The sequence below is a fragment of the Egretta garzetta genome, unplaced genomic scaffold, assembly GCF_000687185.1.
Source record: "Egretta garzetta isolate BGI_Z169 unplaced genomic scaffold, ASM68718v1 scaffold135, whole genome shotgun sequence".
Taxonomy (NCBI): Eukaryota; Metazoa; Chordata; class Aves; order Pelecaniformes; family Ardeidae; genus Egretta; species Egretta garzetta.
Genome location: NW_009259594.1, coordinates 1231079 through 1241100, shown reverse-complemented (window position 1 = coordinate 1241100; position 10022 = coordinate 1231079). Strand labels below are relative to the sequence as shown.

Genomic DNA, 10022 nt, shown 5'->3' with positions numbered 1-10022 from the left:
CGCCCCCTGGCGCATGCGCGCTGCCGCCTGCGCGCACACGCGCAGCCCGATTCTAATTCAATTAGCGCAGCCTGCAACTCCAGAAAAAGAGTAATTCAATTAGTGCGGTGCGGAGCTCCGCAATACCTCCAAGCAGATGTTCGCAGTCCTGAGGAACCGGAGCTGGCTTTAAAGATACCTGTACGCCGTCGACGCGGCGCCGCATATGCCATTCGTCACCGCGGCTTCACACACCCTTCTGCCTTCTAACGAGGGGGGCAAGGACACGGGGATCAGTTCGGTTTCTTCTTTATTAAACTCATCGGCCAAACTAATAAAGCCCTTGCCCTCTCCGTACCAGGAAGAGCGCATTACATAGTAACGAGGTCATTAACGCGGAGAGGCTGAAGGAGGGGAGCTCGTTAGCTACAACGCGCTTTAACCGTCACGCTGGGCGTACTGGGGTGCCATTTCTCAGCGACAGAGCCTCTCGCGCTCCTTGATACTCAGCCTGAAGAGCTAACGCAAGCACCGCCGCCTTTTGACAATCAACACGGGTGCAGAATAAACGCCCCTTTCCAATTGCTAAATTGTAAGGTACTACCAAAAAAACCCCGCCAAAACCGTCTCCGCTGATCCGCAGAGCAGGATTTCTTTGCCACCTGAAAGGAGGGAAGCGGCTCTTGTCGCCGCGGCTGCCTGAGAGCTCAGACCTTGCAGCACAACCAGAGCTTGGGGCGTCCCCAAGCTGCCAGAGCTTGGTGGGCTTCCCCACATCACCCAGTAACAGCACAGGCTATGCCACCAGGGCCATCAGATTTAAAGAGGGATAAACCCTAAATATGTGTAACCAATCTTGTTCCCTAGTCACTGGGCATTTACTTTATTTAAAATAAAATAAAACAAAAAAGGCCCTGGTTAGGATAACCCTCCTGGTCTTCCTACAGTGAAGCTCCCAGAAGTCTGAACCATGGCTGGTGTCAAGAGCAAAAAAAAAAAAAAAAAAAAAAAAAAAAAAAAAAAATCACACAATTAATTTGGCTTTATTTCTGCTCCTTCTCATATCCCCTCTCATGCCTTTGTAATTGCTCCTGTCAGGTGGTAAGATGAGGAGAAACGGGAGAAGCTGCTGCCGAACACCTCCGACAAGAAACTTTGCTTAAAAAAGCAGGTGTCAGATTGTGGCAGTTCAATATTTCATAGCCAATACAAGGAATGCGCAACAACACTGCAACTTTAAATCTTTGCCTCCCGTGTCAGTCTCTCTCCTCTCATTGTAATGCCAAAGGGAACAGCAATCAGAGTGGAGATGTTCAACGTGATAGAGGTCAGGACACCAGTGGATCAACGTACCAGAAACACGACCTTGTTTATTTTTTTCCCCAGTATTATTGTTTACAGGGTGCTTTGCTCATGTACCTTGTGGTTCTTAGCTAAAAGATGAAATTACAGCCCAGGATGAAGCGCTCAGGCACACATCCAATTTGTGTTTCCATCTCAGAAAAGAAAAAGCTTCTGAGGCCCTCGGGCTGCCATTCAAACTTGGAGAGGCTGACATTTTTAACAGCATGAACCAGAGACTGGCAGAGGGAATGATCTAATGCATTTCTGACTTGTCAATCAAAGATCTCACCTCTGCTGTCTTGTAAACAGTTGGGGGCCACCTAACTACATTCATAACCAGGGGAGAGCCTGCCGCCAGCCGGGGGGTGCTGGAGCCACATGCTCTGGCTATTAGTCACCAAAATTATGATTCCGTTTTAGAGGCGCACCGTAAACAGCCCACGGGCAGATTTCACGCAGCCGCTGGGAGAGTGTGAGGGGGGAATACAAAGCAGGCTCGGCTGAGGGCGGCCATGTCCCCACACGGATGGAGTCTATTGACTGGGCACCCCACCGCTCCCCCAGTTAGAGACAGAACGACACACACCAGCCAATGCTTGCTCCAAAGCCAAACGATTTCCTTCAAACGCTTTTCTCACAAATGCATTTCTGAGCATGCACAGCTTGCCCACCCCAAGACTTCAGCTTTAGCCTCCTGTACAACCATAATGTACTACTCCTCACATTTACACTGTATTTCTCAGCAATAAGATGTCAACTTCTAAGGCAAAAATGCGCAAACAGGCTGAAGGAAATTTTCAGGGACAACTGTTTCCAACAATTTACTGACAATGCTGCTTTAACACATATTCTACTTCCTAACACAAAAATATAAACATTAGGAAAAAATAAACATAAAAATCATTTGAGAAATGAGTTTGTGTCTTCTTCTGTCTTCAGGCTTCCATCACTACAAACTGTTTACCTCTTTCATACTCGCACCCTTCTCCAAAAGTGATCGCAGCCCAGAGAAAGGAGCGGTGTAAATCGTGTCCATGCTGCACAACCTCAAGTGTGCTCCTGTTTATTTCGATTTGCCTAGCAGAGTACACCCGTGCTTTCCTGAACCAGCAGAGAGCTTTCTGCCAGGACCAAGGAAGACACACCTTGCTTCTGCCAAACCAAGCGGAGGATAGCTAGTCCCTTTCAACTGACAGACCCTGGCGTGCAGCTCTTTATGATCAAGACCTTCACTTCAGGTAAAGCAAAATGTGAATTTCCGGCATTCCAGAGAGACAATTCCCTATTCAACAAGATGCTGCTACCTCCGCCACAGAAGCTAATCCTCCTCGTTGACTATTAGAGCCTGTTACGGAAATAGAGTTTCAGAACTGGCAAAGTAAAGCTGACAACACAAATCTTCACTTTCTCACTGGTGCCAAGGCTCCAGACAAACAAGTAAAAGCGTGACTTTGTCCCAAAAAGTTCACAACCTAAACTGGACCTGGTATTTGTGAGGGGTGTCACTTAAGTAAAAAGGAAGAGCTGGACTGTCCTCTGTGATTACCCTGATACGTAACCTTTGGTAAGACTTTTAAATTGCTCCTTAAGTCTCCTCATCTATACAATAGTTTACAGAAATAAAGTCAAGGAAATTCTATGGTCTTCTGCCAACCTAGAAGGATTAATACCACCATTTCCTTGGCATACTTGCTTGGTGTAATTGTAAATCAGAATTTTCAGAGCACTGCAACTATTAAAAGCAACATAAACTGAGCCTTGTGAGCACGTATGGAAAATACTTTAAAAGGGAAAGTAATTATCTTCAAATGAAAAATGTCATGAAAACTGACACCTGTTGGCACATCTGGAAACATCCAAAGCACGGATTTCTAGGAAAAAGAACATACTCTGCGTAAGTTTATTTTTTATTATTAAGAGAATCTACATGCAACCTAGTTTTCAGTTGTTTTGCAGATTAACGGTACAGTAAAATTTAGCATCCATGACACTGAAAATAGAAGGGCTGGCCTTTTTATCTTGTTAAAATATCCTCTTTGATTCCTTCCCACAGCGCCTTATAGAAGTTCACGTTCCAGTTTGCTGCCATCTTCCACCATGATCTCTATGAAATTCAGTTACGCAACAGACCATCAGTTGCAAAGCCCTTTGAGATAAAAGATGTTAAAAAGAACTGTTTCCAGCTCCTTACTCCCCCATTCCTGGGTTCAGCCTTAAAACGTTTCCCATTGTGGGAGCGCTGCCAGAGCTGAGGAACCAGAAGACCTGTTTTCAGACAAGCGTCTCCAATAATAAAAACACACAAAGAAGAAAAATGAAGTTATCTGACATATTAACGGAATCATCTCTAAATCGACTATCTGCCAATGTTTCCCATGAGGAGTCAGCAGGGCTTTAACTGAGCTATTCAGAAAGAGCCTCTTTCCACATTTCTGTCTGAGCATCTGAAGGTAAGCATGTAAATAACTAGACAAATTCAGCAGTGACTAAGTAGCCTTCCAGATGGCATCTTCTCTTTTGCCACAAGCAAAGAACATTGATATGCTTCTCCAGTTACTTCAAGCTTGCTACAGAAAAAAAGAAAATAACTTAATATGAGAAAATTTGCTGGGCTACAAGAAAGTCTTTAATGCTTTGCTGAAGATTCAACACCAAAAAAAAGCATTAAAGAACTATGAAATATTGCAACATCACAGCTTCAAGCAGGCTCCAAACCACTCCCATGTAGACTTCTGCACTGGAAAATGCAGAAGCTGTGCCTCATAGAGGGGAGTTTTCTTCAAACCATGCAAGTTAATGGGGATCAAAACCCACTGAAAAAAAATGGACTGAAATACAGATGACTCATTGCTGCAGAAGCTGTTGCTGGCAATTTAGTTTCTCTCTCAACTGGCACTAAATGTGTTCCTCAACACAGGGGGAGTGCTGTGAAGAGTACCGGTATACCATTTTAGATGGCAAGTGGGGCAGACTTTCCCAATTCCCATAGTCACTAAATACACATGGAAATGTCTCTCAAAATCCGCAGTAATGCAAATGTCAGAGTCCTACTACTCTCCCAAGAAGGCAGTACATGACAAACTGTTGTGCAACTGACTCATTTGACCCCAAATATCAATGCACTGCATTAGCAGAAAAGTTATTGTTCATACCTATCATTAGCAAAAACATCTTGAGCTAAAAGAGGCTGATTTCCCTTCTCCTTTGTAATATATGCTTATTCTGAGTAATCAAAAATAATTCACGTAGAAAGAAAGAAGTCCCAATCTGAGTTTATAAATTGCTTTCCATATACTGCTAAGGTTCTCTAAAACCTGAGCTTAAAGAGATCTGAGATTTATTCAACAGCAGAAAGCCCAAAAATGAGGCCCATCCGATTTAGTCAAATTATGCAAATCGGGATTAGAAGTAGGAGTCTAAATTCTGCCTGTTGTCTCAAGAGTCCTCTTAGACTAAAAAAAAGTCGTCTTCCCCCTCCCCCATGGAAAGCTCTGCTAAAAGCTTGCTTCAGCAAAGGAGGCCTGGCAGGACACCTTCCAGAGTCCATCAGTGCTACTGCTGGGTCAGCAAAAAGAGTTGCAGCAAAACCATACAAGACACTTAAGCCTCCCCTGAGACCGCGAGGATTATTTCCACAGTACTCTCCTAGCCCTGGGAGCAAGAAGCCAAATACAAAATAATCTTTGCATGCTGTCCTTTAGAGACAGGTAATGAGCTTTCACCAAAATTATTGAAAATTTCAGAAAGATTCTAGCTTATTCGTTATGTCTGGTTTTGCAAGATGCTGGTGAATAAAATGCTCTGCCACAGGTTAGGTCAGCAACAGCATAATCCAGCAGCATAAACCCTGAAGTAAATATTCGTGATACCACAAGCTCCAATGAACATGCAGTCTACAGAGATGCTACTGAGGTCCCCCAGTCACTGCAGTTCTCACAGAACATCTCAGAGACAGAGCATCCAACACGAACATAGCATCTCCGCAGCCCAGTCCCTGCTGCTCTCCTGGTTATATCCATGTCATCGTAAAATGCTTGCAATGATCTTGAGAGCCTTGTCTAGGTTTCTAGATGCTCACCCAATAGCTGCCTCACTCTCTGCCTACAAGAGAGTGGCTGCATTTGCTAAGATTCACCGGTCACCCAAAGCGTCTGAGCAAGCCTGTTTGGCAGAAAGCAGTCTCATGACAGAAAAAAGCTTGAGCCTAACAAATTCAGAGACCAAAGAAAAAGCAGGTTTCCTTTATCTGCCTTGTGATTGACAGCTTACTTGTACAATAATTTTCTGTAGTCAAAATGTCCAGACTACTGTTAACAAACCTGAGGTAAACAAAAGCTGGCATCAATTACACTATGGCAATGAACCCACCCCCTCAGTCCTCTAAGTGGCATACAGAAAATTTAGATAGGAGGGGAATCACTGCATGAATAGCCAGATTGGAGACTGTGTGATGGATACTGTTTGCCAAATATAATTAAGTGGTATATTTTTGACACAATTGAAAGCCAATGGAAGAGATGATGGTACCAAGCCAATTTAGACAAAATAATTACATTACATCGAGGTAATGGAAATGCCCCAGCACTGAGCTGCCCTGAATCTACACAAGATGGGTTTAAATAGAAAAGGAGATCTGAAAGACACGAGAGACATACAGGATAAGGCAGAATAAATGGAGGTAAAGCAAGCAAGGAAGTAAAGGAGGAGATGCACACGTACACAGATGGAGAGAAAAGAAGGAGTGGGGAGAGACAGAAAGTACCTGGAAAGCTGGGAGTGCGCCAGTCCCTGGGTTATACAGGCATCGCAGCGAGGGCATGCTGTCCGCCAGGCTGGAGCAGCCCAGCCACAGAGATCTGGGCATAGAGCACTGCAGAGAAAGGACAACTATGAGATGGGACTGTATGAGACAGGATGGCACAGATTACAGGAACTTTCAAGGCTTAGCCAAATGGCATCAACACAACTGCACCTGGCCTTAAAGACTGAGGCATCTTTAAGAGAACACAAACTGCTGGCGAGTCTTTTCTTTAGGAGAAGCTTTACAGATATCATAGTAGCAAGAAAAAGGCACTATGGATCAAGAAAGTAAATTTTTGATCGTTTTCTACACCAATGTGCAAGTTTTTCCCATAACAAGAAGTTTCTTTCCAATTAATCAGACCTCTTCTCCATGCATAGCCACGCTCCAGGCACAACACAAAGCAAGCAATTTTGCAAGGGAAGCAGAAAAGGAAATGACAACTTTAAGTGTAATACTGGCAGGGAAAGAAAAGGTTTTGTACATTTGTTTTTTGCCTGCAAAGGGGATAAAAGGAAAAACCTACAATTCGAGGTGAATAGGAACTTGGTGACACTTCATAAGAGTTTCATGTTTCTGCTTGCCTTGTTATTAGTTAAATAAAATACAATTATTATAATAAATTGATTCTGTTCTTCCAAACACAAATACAAAAAAGGAGCCAAAGCAGCCAATCAAGGAAAATACTAACCATTTTGATAGTTAAGGCCATTACCCCCTGAAATATAGAGAGTTGCTTGTTCATTTTACACCACTACTATTAAATTTAGGGATGCATTATGATAGCAATTGCTTTTACCAGCCACGGAGTTTTTGATGCCATAAGCACTGCTGCATTTGTCTAATTACTGGCAAGGCAGGAAAAAACAAGTATATTTTAAATTGGCAGATAGCTATGAAAACTGTAGGATGTGACAGATTAGATGCTAGAGATTTCAAATGCTCATACTCTTCTTTTTTGCACTCTTCCCCCTCTCCCCCTTTTTTTTTTTTTAAAAAGGGGGGATGGGAGGAAATCTGAGTGGAAAGGGCAGCTGGAACGGGTATGAAATGACAGCTGCCTTTTGAGCCACTGTTTCTTGCTGCTCTTAAGAGGGCTAGAAAACCTTGCACAATCTTGCACTAAATTAGTATGTAGGAACAACGTAACCCATCCTTGAATGAGCAGAAAGGTGATCACCAACATCCATAATCTGGTACTCTGCAGACAGCCACAGAGAGATTAACCCTGTCTATCACCACGTTCTTTGCTGTACTTTGTTGCAATTTACACTGCTGTTCCAGAAATAGGATTAGAAGACTGCCAGGGAACATAACCTATACAAACGGGCTTATTAGAAGTTTATGATACCTTAAAATAAATTCCTCACCTCATTTTCATTTAAAAAAACTCTTCACTTTACAAAGATACTGAAATTTGAGAACTTGAATACTTCATAATATTACACATCACATGAATTTGTAGATAACGCCCATCCTGAAGACAAAAAAAATTACAGCCGTAGTATTACAACAGGCAACAAAAATCTGAGCCATACTTCCCTGCCTGCCAACCTAACCTCCCAGAAAGCAAATACTCCCACAAGTAAAAACCTTCCAAATGCCAGCAATCTTTTCTTTGTAATGTAATATGTATCACTTCAGCCATTAAAAGCTGTTGTGACCATCAGCCTTAAATATATATATATATATATGTATGAAGTGGACATCTTCAGTTAAGCATTTCATGATTTAATAATACATTTACTCAAGAACATCACAGTAACAAGGGAGATTAACTACAAAACAGTACCTCTGACAATGCAGAGCAAAGTCACTAGGTAAGCATCAGCTGCTTACCCGTATCCATCCTAGGATTCATATCATAATACAAAATAAATATGGGTGGGTTTGGTTTGGGTTTTTTTTGTTTGGTTGGTTTTGTTTGTTTGTTTTGGGTTTTTTTGGTTTTGGGGTTGTTTTTTTTACATACAGTCTTATCAAAGTCTCGCCCCAACCATTCATTCCCTCTTCTCAGGCTTCCCCATCCCTTGTGCTGGCTCAAGTTTTCGTACTGTGGTAATCAACTCAAAGAACTGACTGCCATTAAAATTGGACTGACAAGATAAAAGAGATTGCTTTAAAGACTTGTTCCGACCAAATCATGGAAAGACACAGAGGCAGGAAAAATGAGGACCACACTGTCAGTGGAAAGGCAACCTTACGTTGCCTCAAAGTTTATGTGAGATTATGGCTCGAGTCAGAGTCACTACAAGCTGCAGGAATGGCACTGCATTGTGCCAGGGCATTTACAAGGTAATGAAATGTCTTCCTCTAAAATTGCCACAGTAACAAAGGAATGCATTGGATGTCTATTCTGCAGAACTCCCTGCACCTACAGAGGGTATCATTACTCACCCATGCACTCTCGCTGCTTAGTATTATTCCAGAATTAGGAAGTATGTGGTAAAAAATTACCAACACCTTAGATGACTTCTGAATCTGCTCCAGTATATAACAAAATTTATATTGTTGACACAGTTCTGTTACCTATCTTAAAAAAAATAAGTGTGAAGTTGCACAGTGTGGGAGAAAATGTCATTCCTGTACTTGCCTTTTACCTATTGAAGGAAGCAGAGCCGCTAAATTACTGTTGGTGACTGAAAGAGGCTTATTCACAAGCATGAACAAAAGGCCCCAGGTGCTTCAATAGAAACAGCTTGTGTGTACATCAGATGAGTGACCCAACAGAACAACTTCATTTACAGCCTGATCTCTGAAAAATCTCAACAGCCTCTATCCCCATCCACCGAGCCAGCCACGTGTCAAACACTCACTTTTGTACTGTCAGCTCCACAAACAAGGGACTGGCCTCAACGTTCACTGCTTGAAAGCTGACTGACAAAATCCTCTCCTGAACTCAAGTCAATCTACATTGATTCTTCAAAACAAAGATACAGAGGCACAGCGTTTGGACTCCAGCCAAATGGGAACGCTGATATTGCTTGCTAAGTACTGGGCCAGGATGCAGCCGTCTCTCTACCTTCCTGACTCCCAATTGCATTAATACTTCAGATGTCTGCACAACTTTCGGACCCAGAGACGCAAAGCTTTTCATTTATAAAAGCTAAGCATCTTTAATACACATTGAGTGGCATAAGATAGGGAATTATTTGACAAAAACCACAATTTCTCTTTCCAACAGATTTTTAAGTCCCAGTCCCTGAACTCTGAAATATATTTTCCCACTGAAGAAATACAGAGACTACAGTTTCAAACAAGACCAGCATCCTCCTCCTGACAGAGGCTGGTACCAGCTGCTCCACTGCTGATTAAAATGGGCTTGCCTTATTTTGAATTAAAATAGGCTAGAAGCATTCAGAGTCACTGGCTGAGCTGAGTGGGCAGTAACCGTGAGCTGAAGGGAAGCTGTATTTTAACCTATTCAATTATTCTTGTAACTATATTGCAAGAACATTTTTGACTACATCAAATGTTCTGCCTCTAATAGCCTACTCTCTCTTCCAATTATTTGATGTCCTAAAGACAAATCTTAATACATGCTCAATGGCTAAACTTTTGCCAGTGCTAAAAACTGGGTATTTACTTTATTTGCTATTGCATTACAAGATTATACATTACCATTTCAGACTTTTTTTTTTTTATCAAATTTGTTCTCTTCTAGTCCTTCAGCAAATACAATATACTAGGGGTAACTAACACAGTTTTAGTAAATTGTGTTACAGGTCAGAAATACATCACCTTGTCCTGTAAAACTAAGTGGCTCTACACATGGGGAAAAAACAAAAGTTCTTGGACTACAATTTATAACTATAGTGCACAGGTGTGAAAACACAAACTCCCTGTACTGAACTCACTGTAAACAACAAAAAAAAAATCAGACAATAGTTCAAGGCTA

The 10022-nt window shown here is 42.2% G+C and overlaps 1 protein-coding gene across 7 annotated transcripts in view; it reads right to left on the bottom strand.

Annotated features, from left to right (window-relative positions):
* BTRC (beta-transducin repeat containing E3 ubiquitin protein ligase) overlaps nt 1-10022 on the bottom strand; it is a 130219-nt gene that overhangs the window by 89460 nt on the left and 30737 nt on the right. For 5 of the 7 annotated variants that reach the window (XM_035893664.1, XM_035893665.1, XM_035893668.1 and 2 more), the window contains one exon: nt 6086-6193. The exons of the other annotated variants lie outside the window; for them this stretch is intronic. In XM_035893664.1, coding sequence (XP_035749557.1) covers nt 6086-6193 — 108 coding nt within the window. The remainder of the gene's footprint in view (nt 1-6085; nt 6194-10022) is intronic. 7 annotated transcript variants of the gene reach the window in all.